Source organism: Vulpes lagopus, chromosome 2 (assembly GCF_018345385.1).
Source record: "Vulpes lagopus strain Blue_001 chromosome 2, ASM1834538v1, whole genome shotgun sequence".
NCBI classification, from domain to species: Eukaryota; Metazoa; Chordata; class Mammalia; order Carnivora; family Canidae; genus Vulpes; species Vulpes lagopus.
Window position 1 is genome coordinate 178,382,399 of NC_054825.1, and position 22,559 is coordinate 178,404,957.

The 22,559-nt window shown below is 65.1% G+C and overlaps 1 protein-coding gene and 1 long non-coding RNA gene across 10 annotated transcripts; one reads left to right on the forward strand and one right to left on the reverse strand.

The window, feature by feature from the left end:
• Nucleotides 1-1,087: 1,087 nt before the first annotated feature.
• On the forward strand, nucleotides 1,088-9,728 carry C2H19orf12 (chromosome 2 C19orf12 homolog). 7 transcript variants are annotated; one of them, XM_041743398.1, is made up of 4 exons: nucleotides 1,133-1,182; nucleotides 1,365-1,534; nucleotides 6,638-6,823; nucleotides 8,928-9,728. In XM_041743398.1, the coding sequence occupies exons 2-4, from the start codon at nucleotides 1,468-1,470 to the stop codon at nucleotides 9,191-9,193; spliced, it is 519 nt and encodes a 172-aa protein (XP_041599332.1). In that variant the 5' UTR covers nucleotides 1,133-1,182; nucleotides 1,365-1,467; the 3' UTR covers nucleotides 9,194-9,728. The 7 variants fall into 7 exon arrangements, with proteins under 7 accessions (XP_041599339.1, XP_041599332.1, XP_041599336.1 ...); XM_041743401.1 differs by lacking the exons at nucleotides 1,133-1,182; nucleotides 1,365-1,534 and adding exons at nucleotides 2,979-3,121; nucleotides 3,309-5,566; XM_041743405.1 differs by lacking the exon at nucleotides 1,365-1,534 and having other exon boundaries at nucleotides 1,088-1,182.
• Nucleotides 9,729-16,960: 7,232 nt separating this feature from the next.
• LOC121484323 lies at nucleotides 16,961-22,491 on the reverse strand. Of its 3 annotated transcripts, XR_005985993.1 has the most exons (7): nucleotides 22,098-22,491; nucleotides 21,413-21,774; nucleotides 18,933-19,095; nucleotides 18,683-18,884; nucleotides 17,498-17,941; nucleotides 17,218-17,288; nucleotides 16,961-17,019 (listed from the first exon to the last, which is right to left on the reverse strand). It is a non-coding gene; the product is annotated as an uncharacterized LOC121484323 (long non-coding RNA). The 3 variants fall into 3 exon arrangements; XR_005985994.1 differs by lacking the exon at nucleotides 22,098-22,491 and having other exon boundaries at nucleotides 18,111-18,884; nucleotides 21,413-21,970; XR_005985992.1 differs by lacking the exon at nucleotides 22,098-22,491 and having other exon boundaries at nucleotides 21,413-21,959.
• Nucleotides 22,492-22,559: the final 68 nt, after the last annotated feature.

The window sequence follows — 22,559 nt, forward strand, 5'->3', positions numbered from 1 at the left end:
CGCTTTGCAGTTTATGAAGCACTTTCCACTCTGGCCCTCCGAGGGCGCCGAGGGCGCGGATTCTTAGCCTCATCTCGCAGCTGAGGGCGTTGGGGCCGTCCGGGTGGAAGCAGGGCCAGGGGAGCCGTCTGGAAACTGCACTCGCACCGTAACACGCCGTTTTTACTCGGCTCGTCTATTTACTTGATGTGGCTTTGGGGAAAGTGACAAAAATGACGGAGGAGCAGGAGGCCAGAGGGCCTGTGAGCCGTCCCCTGTCACCTGACTACTGACTTCTGACGGTTCATCCCGGTGACTTGGAGCGTGTAGGTGGGACCTGGAGGAAACTCACGCGGCAGTGATGGTGGCTGAGGGACCCAGGGAGTGTGCAAGGGGGACATAATAGTGGATAATAATATGAATGAGGATGACACACACTCAGCACATGGCAAATAGGTGGAGAGGTGCTAAGTGATGACAAAGGGACAGGATAGCCGTCGGGACCTAAGTACCAAGGAAGAGGACGACTTGAGTACTTAGAAGGACGATGAAGCCCGGGATGGGCTCGTAACCAGTCCCAGCCAGCTGGTCCCACAACAGCCCTTGCTGAACTAAGCTCCCCGAGACCAAAGGCGGGCGGCCCCGTGGTCCCTCCACGACGTTGACGCATGGGCAGAGCCTGAAAGTTCCTTGTGCCCCAGGTGCCATGTGCATCCTCACACGCTTACCTGGCATTTGTGGAATACCTGCGTTTGGCCTTGAATTGTGTCACCCTGGAGAGGCATCTGCAGCCCTGACGCTGGTACTTGTGCGAGGACCTTGTTTGTGGTCCCTCGTCACAGGGCTCTAGCCAACCCATCCATCTCCCTGCTACGTGGCCAGCAGTGCACCGAACATCCCACGTATGAAGGGAATGGCGTGCGTCCCCGGAAAGACGGGGCCACGGAAGGAAGGGTGTCCTAGGCCGCACCCCGTCCCATCAGCCCCTGTCCTCTGCCCCAGCCCGCACATGGTTGAGATGGACCTTGCACCCTGCAGAGCTTCTGCAAGCCTGGAGAGCCTCCGGGGACTGACCGTGCCTCCCTTCGGCCTTTGATCCAGGCTCTCTGAGCCTCGGGCCCAGGGATGCCCCTCCCCGTCCTCAGCAGGCACAGGACAGAGTCCAGGGACCTCGGGAAGCCCAAGGTGCTCAGTTAACGTGCGGTGAGTGATGGGCCGACGTCCGACACGGGCTCTGTGGACACAGCCTGGCATGCCGGGGGCCCCTGGACCTCCCGCATGGTGGACCGTGCGTGGTGGGGGTGGGGGGTGGGGGTGGAATCAGTCTCCTGCCTCCCTGGGCGCGAGGCTCCCACTGCGACTCTGGAGATGGGCTTCGTTTTCAGAGTCTATGACATCAACAAGAATGATCTGGATGCCCAGGCATCACCTCCCCGAGTCTCCAGAACGACCCTATGAGAAGGCACCATTATCGTTGCCATTTCCCAAATGAGGAAACTGAGGCATAGAGCAGCTGAATGGCCTCCACAAGGTCCCCCAGCCAGACCTCAGCACGGTGGGTGTCACGGGGGCACTGTCTGGACGCCGGGCCAGGGCACCGCGGTGTCATGCGCTACCCCGACGGGCTTGTGTGCGTGCGACCCCACGGCTTCATTCATATCAGGGTGCAGGTCCCAGGTGCAGAGGTGGCGGGGCTGCCCGTGGCTGGCCTGCCCTGGAGGACCCTGACTGTGACTTTCCCTTCCAGCATCTCTCCTGCCTTCCCACCTCCGGGGAGTCGGCGGCCCGATTCCTTGAGGAGCCGCCAGAGGGAGCCGCCCGCAGGGGAATGGGAGGGGAGTCTGCGGAGGGCCGGCCCCCAACTCAGGGGGGCTCCTACTGGGAGAGGGTGGGACATGTCGGGGCGGGCAGGGAGTGTCCGTCCTGCCCCGGATAAGACTGTGTGGTAGACAAATGTATAGTAAGGGCCCAAGCCCGCCTCAGGGGTGCCTGCCCTGCACGCGCACAAGTGACAGTAATAAGGAGGTGGGAAGAGACCTCTGGAGGGAAGGACAGGCTTAGGGGATGGCTGGTGACATGGTCTCACAGGGTCTGCCTAGCCCCCAGCTCACCGAGCTGCACGCGGTAAAGAGCTTTTTAAAGTCGCCACATGTGTACCTTTTTAAAAGACCCACCTACGGGCCGGGATGTGCTGTAGCATACGTGCGTGCAAGTGCGTGCTGTGCCTGCGGGCACCCGGGCACACACACTCCCAAAGTACTTTCCATTCCAAAGAGGAAAAAGAAATGAAAGGAGCCAGGCAGTGTGAGGGCGGCCCACGGCCCGGGGTGCCAGGCGCCCGGGGAGCAGGGCTCTGAGCCAGGGGGGGCCCAGGCTGCAGTCAGGCCCCTCCACCCCCTACCTGGGTGCCCCGGGGAGCTGCCTCCCTGCACCTCACTGCATGGGGCTGATCAAGTGGGGTCGTCACCGAGGCACCCCGGGGCCTTTTTCAGATTTGAGAGGCTTCCAGGCCAGCCTGAGTCCGTGGGTGGGGGTGGGTGGGGGTGAGGGTGCGGCTGCGGGTGCCGGTGTTGTCCATCCCCCTGTGACCTGTGCCCCGCAAGCCCAGGAGTAAACCCAGGCCTCAGTCTCGCAAAGGCCCAGACCCGAGGCCCGCGCGGTCCGGGTCACTGCGGCATCCGCATCCGGGCCTGGGGGTCGCGGGGGCCTCGTGGCACCGAGGGGCGCCCGGGTCAGCCGCCAGGGGAAGGGGCCGGAGCCCAGCGGGAGGGGCGCGGCCGGGCCGGCGGGCGGGAGGGGCGGGAGGGGGAGGGGGAGGGAGGAGGAGGAGGGAGGAGGAGGGAGGAGGGAGCCGCGGCGGAGCGGACGCCGGAAGGGCCCGGGCGGGTGAGCCGGAAGGCGGCGGCGCTGGGGTGCGGGCGGGTGCGCGGGGACCGGGAGGGGGTGCGGGGCCGGGGCCGGGGAGGGGAGGGGGGGGGAGGGGTGCGGGGACCCGGGTGCGGGCGGGTGCGCGGGGCCGGGGAGGGGCGCGCGGCGGCGCTGGGGGCGGTGCGCGCCGGGGCGGGGCTGCGGGCAGCAGGGCCTGGGGGACGCGGGGCCGGAGGAGCTGGAGCCTGCGCGCCCCCGGGTCGCGGCCCGACAGGTGCAGGCCTGGGTCCCCCCGGGGTCGCCGCCGGCAGGTGCAGGCCTGGGTCTCCCCCCGGGTCGCCGCCGGCAGGTGCAGGCCTGGGTCCTCCCGGGTCGCGGCCCGACAGGTGCAGGGCCTGGGTCCCCCCGGGGTCGCCGCCGGCAGGTGCAGGCCTGGGTCCCCCCGGGGTCGCCGCCGGCAGGTGCAGGCCTGGGTCTCCCCCCGGGTCACTGCCCGGCAGGTGCAGGCCTGGGTCCTCCCGGGTCGCCGCCGGCAGGTGCAGGCCTGGGTCCCCCCGGGGTCGCCGCCGGCAGGTGCAGGCCTGGGTCTCCCCCCGGGTCACTGCCCGGCAGGTGCAGGCCTGGGTCCTCCCGGGTCGCCGCCGGCAGGTGCAGGCCTGGGTCCCCCCGGGGTCGCCGCCGGCAGGTGCAGGCCTGGGTCCCCCCGGGTCGCCGCCGGCAGGTGCAGGGCCTGGGCACCCACGGGAGAGGCCAGCGCCCGGGGCGCGGTGCCAGGAGACCTACGGGCTGCGGGGCCCGCCCCCGGCGCCAGGTGTCCAGGGCCCGTATGAACCACTGAGGCATGGAGAGGCCGAGTCACGGCCCAGGCAGCACAGGCGGCCTAGCGGGCTGCGACCCCAGGGGCGGGACTCAGGGCGCTGGCACCCAGCGGGGCCTCCGCAGTGGCCGCGTGTGCGTGGGCTCCGGGGCACCGGCTGTGCGCCCCTCCCGTGTGTGCAGGGCGGCGTCCTAGGAGGATGCGGGTGCCAGCACCCCGCCGGCAGGAAGTCCCGGGATGGGGGATGGTGAAGATTCCCCGGGGGAGGGGGAGGGCAGCCCGGGTGGCTCAGCCTTTAGCGCCGCCTTCAGCCCAGGGCGTGACCCGGGATCCCGGGATCGAGTCCTGCCTCGGCTCCCCACGTGGAGCCTGCTTCTCCCTGGGCCTGGGTCTCTGCCTCTCCCTCTCTCTCTCTCTCTGTTTCTCATGAATAATAATAAAAAAAAGATATCCGAGGGGCTGGAAGTTTCCTTAGCCTTTACAGAAAGACATGGGGAGATGCCAAGAGGCCAAGAGGTCTCAGGGTGACCTCCCTACTGCTGGGAGGGCAGGACAGCCACCCGGCCCAGGCCTGGGGCACAGGGAGGCGGCACCTGCTCCCCTAGGGCGAGGGGTCAGGGCAGCCCCGCACTTGGTCAGGACAAGTCAACGCACATGGCCGTGGTCGCCGGGGTTTCAGCACCGGCCACCCCAGTCTGTCAGGAGTCCGGGCTGCTGCGACAGGGCCGCAGGGGCTGCAGGGACATGTGCCCCGGCCTGCCAAGGAGGAAGACAGGCCCGCCGGGAGCCGGGGCCACACGGCAGGACCCTATAGAGCCCAACAGGGAAGAGGCAGGACTGAGGCCACTGAGGCTGCATCAGGGCTCTGCGAGGCACCGGGTGCCCTCCTAGCCTCCCCTCTTCGCAGCCTCCCCTCCTCCGAGCCTCCCTCTCCCTGGAGCCTCCCCCTCCACCTCCCTCTTCCCCGGAACCAGCCTTGCAGCACCCCAGCCTGGTGCTGGTGACATCAGGGCCACCAGTTGGTGCTGCCCCCCCTGCCCCCCAGGCAGCAGAGGGGCTCTCTGGGCCCAGAGCCCGTTTGTGCGTGAACCTGCTGGTGAAATACGTGTGCCATGGGGAGGCACCGGCCCACCCTGAGGCCTTTCCCCCCGCGTCCCTGCAGTACACACAGCAGGCGAGGAGTGGGGAGACGCAGCACCAGCTTCCCACCCCGCGTGGTGAAGTCACGAGTCAGGAGCCAGGCTTTCAACGAGGCCCCGGGCCCCGGGTCCCAGCCCTTCCACAGGGTCAGCTGATGCTCTACCTGCTAGTGAGGCCCCAAGGAGCTTCACCCAGGGGTGTCTCCCAGTGAGGCCTCGGTGGGGAGCCCCTGCACCCAGCCAGAGGTGGGCCGCGTCCACCGCCCGACACCGGCTGGCTCCCCAGCTCCGCGCAGCCCTGGCCTGTGCCCTGCCCGGCCCTGCTGGGCTCCGGGGGGCCCGGGGGTGCCATCTGCACCACGAGGCCTCCCTAGCCCCTGGCGTTGCTGGGGAGTCATTCAGAGCAGCTGGGAGCTAGGTTCCCTGAGGGACGCTGGCGGGGGGGCTCTCCTGCCCCTTTCCGCGCATTTCCTCGCCGCGCAGTGTGAGTGCGGGTGCGTCCTCCCCACCCGGGAGGGCAGCGCCCGGGCAGCCAGCCCCGCAGCCCATGGTGGGCTCCTCGGGAGCCCGCAGCGGGCAGCTCACCGCAGCCTCCAAGGGCCCGCCAGGACTGCCCGCGGTCCCCTGCTCCCCAGCACAGCGGACGGCCAGAAAGCCGGCAGGAGCCGGGTGTGAACGACACAGCGGGGACCCGGAGGACCGCTCGCTCCACGAAGGGACCTACCGTGAAGTGAGACCCGTGGGTTCTCAGTACTCGAAATCCGTTAGTATTTGACACAAAACTCATTTTATTGGCATAGCTGCGCAGCACCTGCGGACTGGGTACACCAAGTCACAGCCCGCGCCCCCTCCTCTCTCAGTGACTCGCGCCAGGTGCAGTCCGGTTGCTGTTAGGACTCCAGTGCGTCACTGTGACCTGTGTGTGCACGGGGCTCGCCCGTCCCGGCGGCTCGCTTCCAGGGTGGAGGAGGGGCCAGGACTCTGTGCCAGGGCTGCAGTGGGGGGAAAGGAGCCCGGGCGCCACGGGTGTCCTGGCAGGTCCGGGACGCAGGGAGCCAGGGCGGGGCAGGCGCACCTGACCTCCTCCAGGCCCTGGAGCACCCTGCGCGGCCTCCACACCCCACGTGGTCAAGCAGACACGTTGGGGGGATGTTGGTGGCACCTTCTGAGCTCGAGGGCAACGTGGCAGGTGGCAGGAGCCCTGGGTCATGCTCTCCTAGGCTCTTGCTGTCCACAGTGCGGTTAGGACGCCAGCTGGAGGCTCGTGGCAAAGGCAGCAGCTCAGCCCGCACCGTGGCTGTGTCGCCTCTCGGGTCGTGGCCCTTCCCAGGTCACCTGGCCCTGCCTTCGCAGCCCACATACGGAGCCTCACTGGCGTCAGTGGCATGTCAGAGGAGTGTATGGGTGAGAGAACATCCGCCAGGGCCACCCTGACCCCCGCCGGGTGCCCACCTCCGATCCCCTCAGACCTCGGGAGCTCAGCCTGTAGCTGGTGTGTCTGCACTTCACACGCAGGACTGGGCGAGTGTGCTCAGGGGCCCAGGGCGGGCACACACGGTCCCCGCGTCCAGCGCCTCCCCCTGCCCCGTCCCAGGGCCGGGATCGAGGCCGGGCCATCGTGCCCCCTGCCAGGCTCCAGGCCCCGGGGATGCGGGAGCCAGCAGAAGGCCGCGGACGCCAGGAGGGTGCACTGGCCTCCGCGGTTGGCCGGGGGGAGCGCGTCCTGGCCTTGCTCCAGCCGAGCTGCTGCCGTCCATGCGGGACTCGGCCTCGACCCTAGGAGGAGTAGCGCTTGGGCGGAAATAGTCCGATGCTCATTAACACTCTCCCTTAGAAATGCTTCCTTCGAGGCTCGCCAAGATGCCCCTCGTGGTGGAAGACGTCATGAGGCTGCTCTGCTCCATCGCTGAGGAGAGGAAAATGCAGGCAGCCGTCAAGCACTCTGGGAAGGGCGCCCTGGTCACTGGGGCTGTGGCCTTCCTCGGTGGCCTGGTCGGAGGCCCACCCGGACTAGCTGTTGGTAAGTGCAAGCTCCGCGCGGGGCGGCCGCCTCCAGGGCGTCGTACAAACAGCCCTTGACACCACAGAGACCCCACGGAAGGGTGACCCGTGTGCGATGCTTTGCGCTGAGGTTGCTTCTGTGACATGGTCTCCGTGGACCTAACTCATCCTATGGGCAACACGGGCTTGAGTGTGAATGTCTCAGGAATCCGGGCATCCTTGCAAATGGCACGTGTCCACGCAGACCCGGGGCGTCTCTCCCCACAGGGACGTGTCCCAGCGTCCGACAGTGGGGCTGTGCTGGGTCCCCGCCGGCCTCCTGGCCCTGGCACCATTACGTGTCCCTGCAGAGGGAGCCGGGGGGAGGCTGGCACGGCCGAGCACCCACGAGCAGAGCCGGGGGGCCCCTCTCCACTTGCTCGTGGGGAGAGACGGCCGGGTCCCGGGTCCGGGAGCAGACGGGCCCAGGCCGGAGCAGCAGCAGCCGTCCAGGTGCAGATGAGCGCACCTGCCGCCGGCTCGAAGCGTCTCTCGGGCGTCGTGGGGGACGTTCAGCAGACCCTGGGAACGGCTGCTTTCCCCTCCCGAGTCCTCCTTCCTCTGCAGCCGAGGGGCAGCCTGGCCGGGGCCGCGTTCCGCCTCGGGGCCCGAGGCCGGCCTGGCTCCGTCCCGGGGAGGAGCGGGTTTCCAGCTGCGTCCACGCCGGGCCTCCTGGGAGGCTGCAGGCTCCCGCCTCCTGGCGGGGCCCACCCAGGCCCGGGCCCCTCTGGCCCCGGCGTCTCCTTTCAGAGAAACCCTTCACTTGGACCGGGCCGTCGAAGCACAGAGCGGTTGGCGGACCGTGCGGAGAACCCCCCAAGCCCCTCAGCCGCTTCCGTTCCCCCCACGTTCCCATCCTGCGTCCTTGCGGTGCATTCGTCACAAGTCAGCAACCAACCCCGACGCGTCACTGTTCTCCGTTCCCGGGCTCGATCGGGACTTTGCTAGTTCTCGCATCAAGGGTCCCTTCCTGTCCCAGACCTTCGGAGGAGGAGGGGCGCCCGGCTCATGGCCCCTTTTCAGGGACACGTGACCTCCACGGGGCCTCCCTGGGGACGCCCGCCGCGACCTCTGGTTCTGGGGGTCCTTGCCAGGTTTGTCCACGTGACCCCAGCGCCTCTCCTGTCCAGGCTCTGCCCTTTCAGGGTCACTAAGTAGCTGCGCCGCATCCATTAACACCTCGTCATGATCTTTAAGGATCATGGGATTTTTAATGAAGAAACCTCGCATCCGAGTGGTAGCCGTGGGCTGGCGAGGGGTAGCCACGTCCTTTAGGCAGGGACCCAGCTCCCTGTCACCCACGGGCTCCCTGAGCCGCCCTCATTCCTGCCTGGCCCCAGAGGGCACCCGAGTGTGGTTCCCCCGCCCCAGGGCCCCTTCCTGTAGCAAACCTGCGGCCCACCCGACCAGATACAACCATCCCTCGACCCAAGCCCTCGAGTCCCAAAGTCGTGCACCCGAAACTGGATCCTAAATTTACCTTTAAAAATGTCGATTATGCCCCTTTGAGGTCGCGGGAAGAGTAGGAGCAGGTACCCTACATTGGACGACTATCACTATACACCTCTGGAGAGCTGGCGTGGACAACCACTGCCTCCAGAGTACAGGTCTCCTCTGTCCCCAGGGTCCCTTAACCACGTGCTTTCAGTTGACATTTCCAAAGTTCAGGGACAAAGAGCGTATGATGGGGAAGACCCAGCCCCAGCACGGAGATGATTCTCCTTGAAAACGCACTTGCTTCTCAGCTGTCTGCTTTCAGGTGAGAGGGTTCTGTGGGAGGCAGGAAGCCTCCAGGCCCTGGAGAAGATTTTAGTTGGTGCAGCTGCGAGGAGACACCTCGTGCTGCACCTGGGAGGGCAGAGCTTAGGGAAGGGCATCCTGGGTGTCAATTATCCGAGCCAAATGGACCGAAGTCCCCGTAAACCTCTGCCCCCCGACTGCGGGTGGAGGGACACGAGGCCGAGGCCGTGCCTGCTGCTCGGGAATGTGCCCACTCGTCACAGCCACGGGCGTGCTCCCAGCAGGATCCCAGGCCTTCGTGCACGCATAAGGCCCAACTCATCGAAGCCGTCCTTGTTTTGCAGGGGGGGCCGTTGGGGGCCTGTTGGGCGCGTGGATGACAAGCGGACAGTTTCAGCCGATTCCTCAGATCCTGATGCAGCTGCCGCCCTCTGAGCAGCAGAAGCTCTTTAATGAAGTGACCGCCATCGTCAGGCACCTGGAGTGGACGGACGCCGTGCAGCTGACCATGCTGGTCATGGGCAGTGACGCCCTGAAGCAGCAGCTGCTGGCCATGCTGGTGAACTACATCACCAAGGAGCTGCGGGCCGAGGTCCAGTACGGTGACTAGAGGCTCCTCCTGGGGGCGGCTCAGGTCCCCCCGGACGCACAGGAGGGGATGTGTACTTGGGAAACCCCACATCGCCCGTGTAGTGCCGTAGATGGAGTGAAACGCGCTGGAGACGCTGCTACTGTGCTGCATCGTGTACTGGAAATTATTTATGAAGACGCTGTTTTGGGGTCCTGACACCCCGATCGCCGGGAGCCTGGCCAGGAGCAAATCTGTGCCTGCTGTGGACGTGGGGGGCGCTTCCTGAAGCCACCTCTGCTCCCGTGGGGGCCCCGTCCTCAGCACCTGCTACGGGACCCGTCCCTCCCCTGCGGCACCGCGTCTCGGGACCTGGGAGCTGGCCCCGCGGGAATCCTGCTTACGTCGTGTGCCCCTTGCTGTCACTGCCTCGAGCCGCCCCGTGACGGACGGTGGCCCGGCGACTGCAGCCACAAGCGCCCAGGCACCTGTCCCGTCCCCAGGGCCTCAGTCTCCCCATCCAGAAGGCTGTGGTAGTTGTTGAGTTTTGCTCTGTCAATTAAATGCCTCCAGTCGAGAGTATTGGTCTTTCTGCAGTGAGAGGATCTAGGAAATGCGTCCACCCTACACGGTTCTTATTCTGGGTTCCCTTTGCTCTCAGAACCGTAGCTGGACTCGGTGTCATCAAATTGCAATAAATGTCTCCGGACGGGCCTTTTCCGTAAAGCGTCTCCAACATCCAGGGTCGCTCACACGGAGCACAAGGGAAGGGGCTGGATTTGTGGCTTTAAAGAGTGACACAAGCCTCCCAAGTCCGGTGCCCGAGGCCTGACCCTGCAGGCTGCCCGCTTTGCCGCCCTTGCTGCCCTGTGCCCACACGGCCACAAGCATCCCCAGGCCTCCCCGAGCCCGTGCACAGTGTCCCTCGGGTCCCCAGGCCTGGGCAGGACACCTGGCCCAGGCTGCCCTGGGGTGAGGAGGGGCACTGCCGCCGAGGAGACGGCATCCTCCAGGCGTTACTCCAGGGGTGTAAGGACCGTATCAGGCTGAACTAGAGCCCACACGGAGTAAGGCCAGACCAGGGCCTCTGAACTAGGACCCCACGACCACTGGGTCTGGGAGAGCTGGGCCCAGCGTGAGCAACCAACCGGGGAGGCTTCCCTCGACCCCTCCAGGCACATTGTATGACAAATCACGGCTCCGGGGTCCTGGTCTGGACGCCCCGCACTGATGTCCCCGGGAGCCCCTCCCACCCCCTGGCCTGCCTGCCTTTATTCCTGGGAAAGACACTGACAGATGGAGCAGCCCTTCCTGAGTGAAGTCACCCGGGACCAGCGGGGTCCTGGGGTGCCCTGGGATGGGCTTTGGGCCCAAGAGGGCAGAGCAGACCTCCAGTCCTGTCTAACTCGGGAGGAGAAAACATTTTCCTGGCTCTCCCCTCGCCTCCTGTGCTTTAGTGTTTCCTTCTGTGTCTCCTTTGCAAAATCTTCATTTATTTATTCTTTTAACAGGTAATAAGAGCCTGGTGCAAAACTCGGAAGACTCCAGAGAGGACAGACGGAAAGGCGAGGCTTCCCCCTGCATGCAGCCTACCCCAGCCCCCTCCCCAGAGGCAGCCACTGTGCCCCAGTCTTGGGTATTCCCTCACTCGCCTTGAAATGGTCTTTGGAAACCATAATCATTTCCTTGCACTTGTGTTTACTGATGAAAGCTTAGAAAAATCCAGAAAAGGATCAGGAGACCACTATCAATGTTACCATCCAGAAAACCATCCTTAAAGGAATGTGTGAAACGTTCCTCCGGCTTCAGCACACCTTCTAATACCAGGTGTCGGCATCTCCGACACACTCACATTCTTCCCGTTCAGACGTCCTTGAACATCGTTACCAAGTAACACTAACATCTGTGACGTCGTCCTTTAAAATGTCTCGTAAATATGCGTCATGGCCGTGGAGCATCCCGGCACTGAGCCCGGTCCCCGGTGTGGTTTTCACTGCTGCAGCGAACATTTTGCGTTAACCTTCCTTCACATCTTGGACTCGGACAGACACTCGTTGAGACACATTCCCCAGAGTAAGACTGCCGGAGCGAAAGTCTGTGCTGTTTCTGAAGGCCTTAAATTCAATCAAAGTTCCTTTGAGACAGGGAGTGTCCGTAAGGTGCCCTCCCCGCCACAGGGTTTGGGGTACACATCTCACTGCATCTGCACCAAGACACAGGAGGATGGTGTATCACAATTCCTTACTAGATGGGGGATTATGGGCATCTTGGGTGGATTCGGTTTTCTTTGCTAGTGGGGGTGCCAAGGCCGGGGTGGCCTCCTGCTGGCCCTCTCCCCAGGTGGTGGTGACGCACGCCCCCCAGGCCCAGTGGTTGACTCCCAGCAGAGGGTGAGGGGGTCCCAGCCTGAGCAGAGGGCTGGGTGTGGGCTGGCCCCTACGCTGGCAGGGTGGTGGCCAGGTGGGCAGTGACAACGGGGTGGCTGGAAACAGCTGGCGGCTGCCAGCAGGGCAAAGAGGCAGCCGAGGAGGAGCCTTGGTGGTGGTGGGGGACCCAGTAATTATAGAAAGAAACCACCTGTTTGGGCCGGTTATTAACCTGCTTCGGGTGTGCACATGACAGCACCGAGCAAGGCTCTTCACAGGCAGACGGTTGTATTTTTAGCTGGAATGAACTCTCTTATTTTTCCGTCTTCTGAGATGTCTGGGTTGGATGTAAACACGACGGAGGTGTGTTGCGATGTGGGGGGGCAGTGAGGCCTGGGGCTCCAGGGTTGGAAGGAGGTGGTCCTCTCCCCATTACTTGTTGAGAGGAGCCATCTAGTGGGCAAGGTGGCGCATCCTCTCTCCTCCCTCCCGCCTCCCTGGGTCACCTGCCACCTGCCAGGCCAGGAGGTGGCTCCTCAAGGATGCCCTGTTAGGACTTCCCCTGGGCTGGGGGGCTCGGGTCTTCCTGAGGTTTGAATAAGCCACGAACACAGCGTCACCATGTGTCCTGCAACGTGTCTGCAGAGAACCCAGAACGTGTCTCGATCCCGAACAATCAACACATGGGAATGAAGACCCGCCAGGACTGGCCTAAACCACCCCGGGAAGGGGGCCGTGGGGAGGTAAATGGCTTTACTGGCCAGAGGAGGCTTCTCGGAAGACTTGCTAACAGCGGGTCAGGAGGCGAAGCTGGGGCCCGGCCGCCTGACTCGCAGCCTCGGGGCAGCCGTGGGGACCCCAGATGCTGGCAGGCAGGGGGAGCCGCAAGGGGTTTCTCTCCACTACTGACGTGGTGGCTGTTTCTTTCATTCGTGGGCGTCTCAGGGATGGCCTTTCCCCGTTCTCCTTTGCAACGAAGCGAAGCCCTGAACGATTAACGGGTGAACGTCCATACAAACGACCCAACCCAAACTGGCAGGGCCGTAGGATGACGACGCACACGGAGCGGCGGCGACCACACGCGGGGACACTGTCCTCTGGGAGAGCGACTTGAAGAAGAAAAGCCTCAGGAACCAGGAAGCTGCACACACTTTCCAGCCAACACACTGCACTTCAGGGAGACAGGACGAGACAAGAATCTCAATGGAAACGAGATCAAGATGCCCAGGGCCCTGCTGTTTGGGGCCGCAGGAGAGGAGGGAGCCGCCCCAGGGCCGAGCACCAGGGAGGGAGTCAAGGTGCCTCCTGGGCAGCCTCATCACTGATTGTAACGCGGAGGAGACGGGGACGGGCCTCTGGGATTCAGATCGGCTGCCTGCACCGCGTGTGCCCCACAGCAACTTCACACTTACGGGCTTGGGGGGAATAAAGAGAAAGACAAACGGGAACTGGTGCTGGGGACCGCTCGGGGTCCCGGGCAGTGAGAGCCTGGCTCAGAGGAAGCCGCACAGGTGGGCCAGGATCTCCGGGTGTGGCACCTCGTGCCCGGGGGGATTCCAGGGTGTAAACACGTGGATTATGCACCTGTCCTGAAACCAAACAAGAACCAGCCTGGCCCCCAGCTCCCGGGGCTGCCTCTCAGGGACCGTCCACCGCCGCCCCGACTGGCCTGGAGGCCCTCCCTCTCGGAGGCCTGGCCCCGCTGGCAGGGGAACGGGTCCCGCTCATCCCCAGGCAGGTGGCACAGGCCCCTAGGCTTCCGGGCAGGAGGGCCTGCTGAGCCGGGAGCCCTTTGGGATGTGGGGTCTTCTCTCTGGTGTCTCTGCAACAGGACGTGACACAGCCACAAGTGCGAGCCACAACTATAACTTTAGGTTTCCTACGTGCCACATTTTTAAAGAGTAAGCAGAAACAGGTGAAATTCCCTTAGTAATAGAGTCCAGCCCAGCGCACCAAGCGATTATCGCCTCAACGTGTAATCGCGATGGATGGCTCTTGAGATATTTTCCTTTTTGAAAAATATTGAGGCTTTGGAACCTGCTGTGACGCTGTTACGCCTGCACCACAGCTCCATTCTGAAGCCACGTGCCACCCGCCTATGGCCACTGGCTGCCACCCTGGGCCTCACCGCTCTGCAAGATACGGGAGAGAAAATGTAAAGCTGGAAGATGGTCCTTTTCCACTTGGGCTGCCGGGGACACAGACTCTCCCTGTGAGGGCAGGAGCCTCCTCCCCCCGTCCCTTGTCTCAAGCCCAGCAGCTGGGCTCCCTCGAGGTCGAGAGCAGCTGGGATGTTGCTGTGGACTGAACTGTGTCCCCCAAAGCCAAATTCAGAAGCCCTAACCCCCAGTGTGATGGCATTTAGAGGAGGGGCCTCTCGGAGGGGTGGGGGGAGGAGCATGGGGGCAGGCCACAGCGGGAAGAGGGCTGCTGCAGGCCAGAGCCCCCCAGGGTCCGGCCGGGCTGGCCACCTCTCCTGGGCTCCAGCCTCCACACCGTGAGCCACGAACGTCCACCGAGAGGCTAAGTACCCGGTCTCCAGGGCTTCCTTGTGGCAGCCCAAGCCCCCTGAGACAGAGGAGGGGCCCTGGGACAGCGAGGACCTACTGGTGACTCCTGCCCGCCCTCTCTCACTAGATGGAGGGGCAGTGGCACTGTCCCCCGGTCTCGAGGGGACCGGCTGGCGGCTGCAGGCTAAAGACCTCCTCCCTGGCTGACCCTGACCATCGTCAGCAGAGGGCTGCTTGCTGCAGCCACTGGACCCGGCCTTGTCCTCCTGCCCCCACAGAGAGCCTCAGAGGCCTCGGGTCCCTGCACTCTCTCCCCCTGCACCTGCCTCCCTGATGCGGCCAAAGAACAGCACGTGACCCCACGGACCGGGGTCACTCGGTTCATCGGGCGCAGCTGTGTTGCCGGCGAGCACCCTGGGTTCCCCAGCCACCTCCGCTGCCGCTCACCTCGTCCCCGGATCCCGACCCTCGGCCTCGGCCTCGGCCCCGGCGGTGCTGCCTTGGCACCCGTTTCCGTGCGGACACGAGAGAAAGGTCCCTGTGGACACTGTGCCCATGTCCGCTCCTGGTCCTACGCACTGGCCTTGACCCTGACGGGCGCCAGCCCCTCCGCTGGGCACCCCTCTCCCTCTGGACGCCGCTGCTCCCGTCATTCCCTCCTTCCCGCTCACCACCATCCACACCCGCCCCCGTTCCTCCCGGAGCAAAGCACAAGAACATTTCAGCGAGGTGTGGGGACGATTCCAAGGGGGGGTAATTGTCTCGTCAACATGCAGAAAAGGGAAGCCGGGCAACCCCCTGTCTTGCACCATATGATGACAAATGAACTCAAAATAGGGCATTTCTTGGATGAAAACATGAGAACAAGTCTTTACGACCTTGTATGAGGTAGTGGTTTGTCGATATGACGCAAAACCACAGGGGACAAAAAAGACCAGTGGGATTTCATGGAGGTTAAAAACTTTTGTGCTTCGAAGGACACCGTCAAGAAAGTGGCAGCGGGGGGGCGGGTGGGGGGCAGAAAGCACAAGATGGGACAAAAGAATTACAAATCATGTATGTGGTAAGGGACTAGTATGGAGCATATACGAAGAACTCCCAGCCCAGCAATAAAGAGACAAAAATGGGCAAAAACGGTTCAAAAATGGGCAAAGGATTTGAACAGACATTTCTCCAAAAATGGCATTCAGACGGCCCGCAGGTGCATGACAGGGTGCTGCACGCCTTCCGTCCTCAAGACCACAGCGATGGGGATCCCTGGGTGGTGCAGCGGTTTGGCGCCTCCCTTGGCCCAGGGCGTGATCCTGGAGACCGGGGATCGAATCCCACATCGGGCTCCCGGTGCATGGAGCCTGCTTCTCCCTCTGCCTGTGTCTCTGCCTCTCTCTCTCTCTCTCTGTGACTATCATAAATAAATTTAAAAAAAAAAATTAAAAAAAAAAAAGACCACAGCGAGATGCCGCTTCTCACCTCTGGTGGCTGAAATTAAAAAGGAAATGACAAGTGTCGATGAGGGGAAGAGGCTGGACCCTCTATACGCTGCGGGTGGGACCCAAAATGCTGCAGCCACTTTGGGAAACCTCTGGGCAGTTCCTCAAGATAATACTAACCACAGAGTTGCCCTGTGACCTAACAACTCCTGGCCCAGGGACGCGCCCGGGGAACCCAAAACGTGTCCACACGAAGCCTCGAATGTGAAGCGGCAGCTTTGTTTCGTAACAGCCGCGGCGAGCACACCCGCCGCCACCAAGCAGCTGGGCCCCGGGAGCGGAGGCCCCAGCCCCGGACCCGCTCACAGCCGCACCCCGGCCACCAGCACATTCTGCTGCTCCTACTGCCGGGCCCCGGCGACCCCTCTCCTCCCCGGCTCCTGGCCTCCCCCTCCTGGCCCCTCCGGCGCCCCCCACCCCGACCCGGCTCAGGGCAGCAGGTGACGCCCTCAAAGGAGAGTCGGTGCCACTTCTCCACCGCACAGCCCCCACGGCTTCTGTTTCTCACTCCAAGCAAAGCCGAGTCCTTAGGACGCCTCCGAGCCCTACTTCATCTCCGCGGGGTCCTCACCGCCCGCCACCCCCCTCGCTCTGCCAGCCACACCGGCCTCCTCCCTGCTCCTTCACCAGGCTGGGGACATCCCCCCGCCCCAGGGCGCTTGCACTCGCCGCTTCCCCTGCCCTGGATGCTCCTCTCCCAAAGGCCGGCCCCATGTCCTTCAGGCCTTCACTCGGGCGCACCTCAGTGACGCCGGGCAGGCCACTCGGCCTGGAACTGTACCCGGGCCTCGCGGCCCCCGTGTGGCACTCAGTCCTCGGCCGCCCTCCACCATATGCTTGTTCCCGCCCCCCACCCGCGGAGGCATCTACATCCAGGGCACGAGCGCCCAGATCACCCTTTCAGAACACAAACTGGTGGGTGAGCAGATGCAGAGGCCGAGGCGGGCAGAGCCCGGAGCAGGACTCCGCTGTCGGAGGGGGAGGTGGCACCGCGTGCGCCATGTGGACCGAGCTGCAGGCCATCGTGCTGCGGGAAGTAAGTCAGAGACAGACAATTCTCGTGTGATCTCGCCCATACGTGGAATTCAAGAAACAAAACAGACGAGCACAGGGGAAGGGAAGGAAAACTAAGAAAAACAGAGAGAGAGACAAACCATGAGACTCTGGGCCCTAGGAAACACTGAGGGTCCCTGGAGGGGAGGGGTGCGGCGGACTGCGGGACGGGCACCGGGAGGGCCCGGGATGGGGTGAGCGCAGGTGCGTGTGCAACTGACGGACCCCTAAGTTCTACCTCTGAAACCAATGATGCATCATATGGTAATTAATTGAATTTAAATTAAATTTTTTAAAAGAAGGAAACAAGGGGATCCCTGGGTGGCTCCGCGGTTTGGTGCCTGCCTTCCCCCCAGGGTGTGATCCTGGAGTCCCGGGATCGAGTCCCGCGTCGGGCTCCCGGCATGAAGCCTGCTCCTCCCTCCTCCTGTGTCCCTGTTTCTCTGTGTCTGTCATAAATAAATAAATAAATAAACAAATAATTAAATAAATCTAAAAAAAAAAAACAAGGAAACAAGTCGATAAAGGAGCACCCCTGGAGCTGAGCTGGGGAGGGCCCGGTGGGGTGTTTCCACAGCACCCCCCAGGGCTGGGCCCTTCGGTGCTGGAGGAGCCCCCACGGAGAGGAGGGGGTGCGACGCCCTCACCTGTCTTCACTCGCGGGAGCTCCACGAGGGGCGATTTTGCCTGCCTGCCTCCCAGCCGTGGCCTCAGCGCCCTGGGGACCCGGGAAGCAGAGTAGAGGCTGCGCGGGGCTCCTCGGGCTTCATTTCCCATCTCCCCTGTGAGCGCACAGGCCCAGCGCCGCACCCGCGCCTCCCGCCCCTGCTCCTCCTGCGTCCCCTCCTCCCGCACCCCCTCCTCCGGACGCCCTCCCCCCACACCCTCCTCCCGTGCCCACTCGGGCAGAGGCTGCCTCCCACTCACCCCCGAGGGGAGCCCTGAAGTCAGGCTGGCGTCTGAGGCCCAGGTTCCAAGTGACCCTCAGGGTCACCGCAGGGACAAAGCCCTTCGGTACCGGGTGGCGCTGAGGAGCGGGAGCACCTGCAGCCGCCTCTGCCGAGCGGCCGCCAACTGCTTGAACCCTGCAGGGACCTGCCCGGGGCCTCTGCTGGCGCCACCTGGACGCCTGTCCTGGGCCCCGCGGCCGGGAAGGGTCCCAGCGCTTCCTCGGTGACCGCGGCCCGCTGGGAACAACGCGGGTGCCCGTGCACAGTGGCTGGACACAGCTGCGCAGACTTGGCCCCACGGACTGTTCTGCCCCCGAGAAGCACCAGCCACAGGCGCCGACGCCGGGCGGGGGGGGGGGGGGGGCTGCGCTTCATCCGAAGGCACAGACCATGCACACAGTAGGGTCCTGTGTCTGTGAAGCTAAAAAAAAAATCTCAAAGCCAGAGGACGACTTACGGGGAACAGTTACCCTTGGAGGCGGGACCCTGCGGGGCCCTGGGTGCTCTGGGCGCTCTGGGCGCCTCTGCCTCTCCGGTGTCCTAACTGGACGGGGCTGGCCACGCTTGGTTTCCCCAAACCAGGGCTGCACCTGAACTGGGTGTGTTGGCCGGAGCCCCGAGCCGCGCGACCACCCGCGGGCGCCTGGTGAGGTGTCGCCGTGTCTCTGCCTCGCATGAAGGGAGCAGCCCCGCTGCCCGGCGCCCGAGGCTGTGTTCCACGAGCTATTTTCCCTAATTCAAGTGACATCTGCCCCGAGCCTGCGACAGCCTCGTCCTGAGCCCAACCTGGGCCCCGACCCTCCAGAGGGCCAGGCCGGGCGCCCCCGCTGCGGGACCCAGGGCCACCCTGTCCGCACCAGGGGCAGGTGCAGGCGGCCCCAGCCCCACCGGCGTTGCCCGGGTGTGCACGGCTCGGCTCACCCAGGCCGGTGGCCACAGCCGGAGGTGCCCCCCCCCCACGAACACCCCTATGCCAGCCTCATCTGCGGGGCCCCTGCAGGCTCCCGGCGCTACCGGCCGGCCCCGGCCCGCACCCCGCGCCCGCCCTCCCCAGCACCCAACGCCGGCTCACGGTGCCCCAGGTCCCCCAGGTCAGTGCGGGCCACACCCGGCTGCTCCCACATCCCCCAGCGGCAGCCCCGGGGGTCACCGGCCTCCTCACCTGTGCAGAGCAATCAGGCTTCAATGATCCCCTCCGGGGGCTGAATCTGCCGGCAGAGCCCCCAGAACTCAGGGGAAAATGTTAGTTCACTGCTTTATGATAAAGGACAGAGCAGACGACACAGGAACCCCGCCCCGGGGAAGCCGTGGGCAGGCGGGGCTTCCTCCCCTCTCCAGGGCTGCCCCCTCCAGCGCCTCCCCCCCTCTAGCACCTCCCCCCTGCACCACCTCCTCCCTCCAGCCCCCCCCACAGGGCCTCCCCCTGCAGTGCCTCCCCCCTCTCTCCAGCACCTCCCCCCTCCCAGCACCTTCACAGGTTCCCCAACCCAGAAGCTCTCCAAACCTCGTACTTCTGGGGTCCTCATGGCACCTTCATCACGACTGGTCATTAAATGAGTTTCTGGTGCCCTTTCCCTGCAAGTTCCAAGCTTCTGAGCACGGCCTGGTCTTTCTGGTGCCCACTAAGCTCTGCCTCATTAGGGCACAGGCCCCCGTGTCACCCAGGACATTCCAAGGCATCTGGGAGCTCCGTGTTAGGAATTGGGAGTAGAGACCAGTCTCCCCCCCCCTTTTTTTTTTATTATTTCAGGCAGGAAACAGCAGGGGGTGAGCGCCTGGAGGAAAGTGCACAGGAAAGCCCCAGGTGCCCCCCACCCCGTGAACCCCCTCCAGCAGGGGGGCAAGGAGGTGGGAGCCCAACCGTGCACCAGGGTGAGGACGTGAGTGCAGAGCAGAGGGCGTGAGGAGCCGGGGCAGGTCCCGGGGTGATGACTGCATCCGGCCCTGCCCGGCTTCCTCTCGCCCAGCGCCTCTGCCTCGACTCCTCTTAGACCAGCTCCAGCTCCAGCCTGTGGCTAGCTGGGCCCAAGGCCGAGAGGGTTCCTCTAGTTCTGGGGGGGGGGGGTGCTCCAGGAGGCTCGGGTGGGATGCAAAGGAAAGCATTTTGGCATTTGAAGAATGTTGGCAGTTTGCAAACTGCATAAAGCTTCCTTGTGTAACACAAAGGAGAGTGTGTGTGTGTGACCGTGTGCCCACGGGCCTGTGTGGGGTTCCCAACCCTGGAAGCCTGGGCCCCACCCCCGGCTGCGGCTGTGGGCGGGGTGTGGGGGTCCCGTGGAGCCCCACTGTGTGGAGAGACAGTGGGCAGCACCAGCGCCGAGTCTGGCCACGGGCACCCCCCCCCCCCCCCGCCGCCTCCCTCCCAGCTTGGGAGCTGCTCCTGGGGCTTGGGCTAGGAACATCTGGCAGGACCCCCTACAGAGACACTCCAGGGATTGAAATTTCCCCTTGTTTTTGCCCAGAAATGTCTGGCTTGGTCTCCCCCAGCCCTCGTCTCTCCCTCCCTGCCCACCAGCCCGCCTGCTTTCGGCATCGGAACATTCCAGTCAGAGCTGGGCTCTGTGCTGGTGACGGGAGCCAGCAGGAGCGGGACGCCGGGAGGGACACGGGACAGGACTCGGGCCACAGCCTCTCCCTGGCACCGACCCTGCCCCATGAGTGTCAGGTGCACCTGCCCCGGGGGCCTCGGCTTCCCAGCGGTGCCTCCTGGATTTTCATCTCAATTCCGGACTTGAGCCCCACCGTCACCCTCTATTCCTCCCTTCCCGGCTGCTCCAGAGCCAGGGGGATGGGGGTGGGGGGCAGCCGGAAGGCAGGGGGCAGGCTGGGAGGGGCGGGAGGGGGGGGTGTGCTCACTGTCGCTGTGGGGCAGGAAGGACTCTACCTCGAGGGGCGTGGCCAGGCCCGGCTCTGGGGGCCCCAGTGCTCCACAGGCTCCCCACTCGGGCCTGGGTTGCAGAGAAGGGCACAGGAGGGTGGGGACAGGCAAGGGGAAGGTCGGGGCCCCCCAGCGTCTGGCTCAAAGGCGCGGGTGCAGGTGCCAGCGGAGGCAGGACCAGCTGGTTAGGGGAAGCCGGCGGCGTCAGCTCGGGACCCAGGGCCTCGGAGGGCGCCGTGACCCCAGCCGACCCCCCACAACTCAGGGAAGTTCCAAGGCCACCCTCCAGGAGGGGCGTCCGTGGAACCCGCTGAGTTGCGGGGCTGCCGGCGAACGATGAGTGAGGGGCCCCAGCCCTCAAGCAGCCCGGCCTCGAAGGCCCACCCAGGCCCCTCATGAAACACGGAGGGTGGGAGCCGGAGCAGGGCAGCAGGTGCCCTGGGGGGCAGGTGGGACGGCCACGCCGGCCCGGGCAGCAGGGGTCTGTGGGGTGCAGGTGGCGGCGGCGCTGGGGTGCACAGGCCGCAGGCACAGGCCGCAGGCAAAGGCCGAGGCGGGTTCAGCGTCAGCAAGTCGCTGGGACATGCCCAGGGCCAGAGTCCCTCCTGCGGCCGCAGCCTGCACCCCGAGTGCCGCCCCGGGCTCCGGTGTCCCGCGTGGAGGGCAGCCTGGGCGCGGAGAGGCCCGGGACCGGAGGCGGCCTCCCTACCCGCAGGCCTCGGGAGGCCCCTTCCTGCAGCCCTGGGGGCGTCGCGGGCCCGCGGAAGTGGGTGCCTGGTGCCGGATCCCGGCTGAGAACGGGGTCAGCCCTGCGCTCACGCCGGGCGGGGGCTGCCCCCCTGCAGCCTCTTCCTGGCTGAGTCCCCAAGAGCAGGCCCAGCGCCCAGAGAGCTGGGGGGGCGCTTCCTGCCCCTGCGGCCAGGGTCTGGGGGAGGGGCTGCTCCCCACCCTCCCAGGGGGAGGCGCAAGGGCCATTTCCTTATCCCGACCTCTGCCCCAACGCCCCGACCTCACCTCTTACTTGATTCACTCAGTCAATCCACAACCTCCAGTGGCAGCGACAGGCGGGGACAGGAAACAGGGAGAGCCCGAGCCCCAGTCCTGTGGAGAGCACTGTCCTCTCTGGCAAAGTCCTGCCCTCCTGGAGCTCGGCCACACCTCCCCTCCTCCAGGAAGCCCTCCCGGATCGCACGACTGTTCTGGGACCTGTGGCCACTGGCTTTGTCCGTCCCTCTGTCAGGACTCAGGATGGCCTCGTGTACCCTGGCCAGCCCTGCTGGAGGAGTGGGGACAGCCACGGCTCCCCTCCCGGGGATCCTCGGGGTCTGGGGTGGCCGTCCAGCCGCTCCCTCTGCACACAGCCGTCAGGGCCGGACCTTGAAACCAAAGAGCACACTTGCTGCCTGCGGAAGGTTCTAGAGGCTTCTGGGATGTCTGAACTGGCCCCACCACCCGTCTGGCCGCAGCCCAGCCCCGCGGCTCCAGGACACATGGACTCCTCTCCCCAGGGCCTTTGCACTGCCGTTCCCTGGTCAGGAGCGCCGCCTCCCCTCGTCCTCACCCCTGTGGAGTGCGCCCTCCGCCTGCCCTCGGCGTCACGCCCCGTCCCTGTGCCCAGCGCAGCCCCACCTGCTCCTGAGCCTGCCTGACTCCTCCGCCAGGCGAGACACCCTAAGAGGGGGGACCGTGCGCGTCTCACCTGCACCATGTCCCCCCAGGCAGGCACAGAGCAGCGAGCCCGCACGAATGAGGGCCCCCGAGGGTCGCTGGCCACTCGAGCCCTAGAGTCCTCGCAGCCCCCGATACCGTGGCCCCAGGAGGCAGCGCCCGTCCTGCAGTCCTGGGCGGGGGGACAAGGGGAGCAGCTCCAGGGGTCCCGGTGGGGAGGGCATGGCTCGGGCCACCTGCCCTGCACGGAGGGTCTTGTGCTCTGGCCCCGCGCACGTCCCTGCAGGGCAGGTCCCTGTCGAGGAGGCCGGAGGGGCCCCCCAGCAGCCTCGGGCCGGCCTCCTTCCCTCCCCGTCCTCAGGCTGCCCGGCGCCTCCCCCTCTCCCAGGCACCGGAGGCTCCAGGAGAGCAGCTGTGACCCGGGGCCCAGCAGCCGGGTTTCGGCACCTGCCACGTGGCCTGGGGACGCTCTCCTGGCCCGAGTCGCTACTTG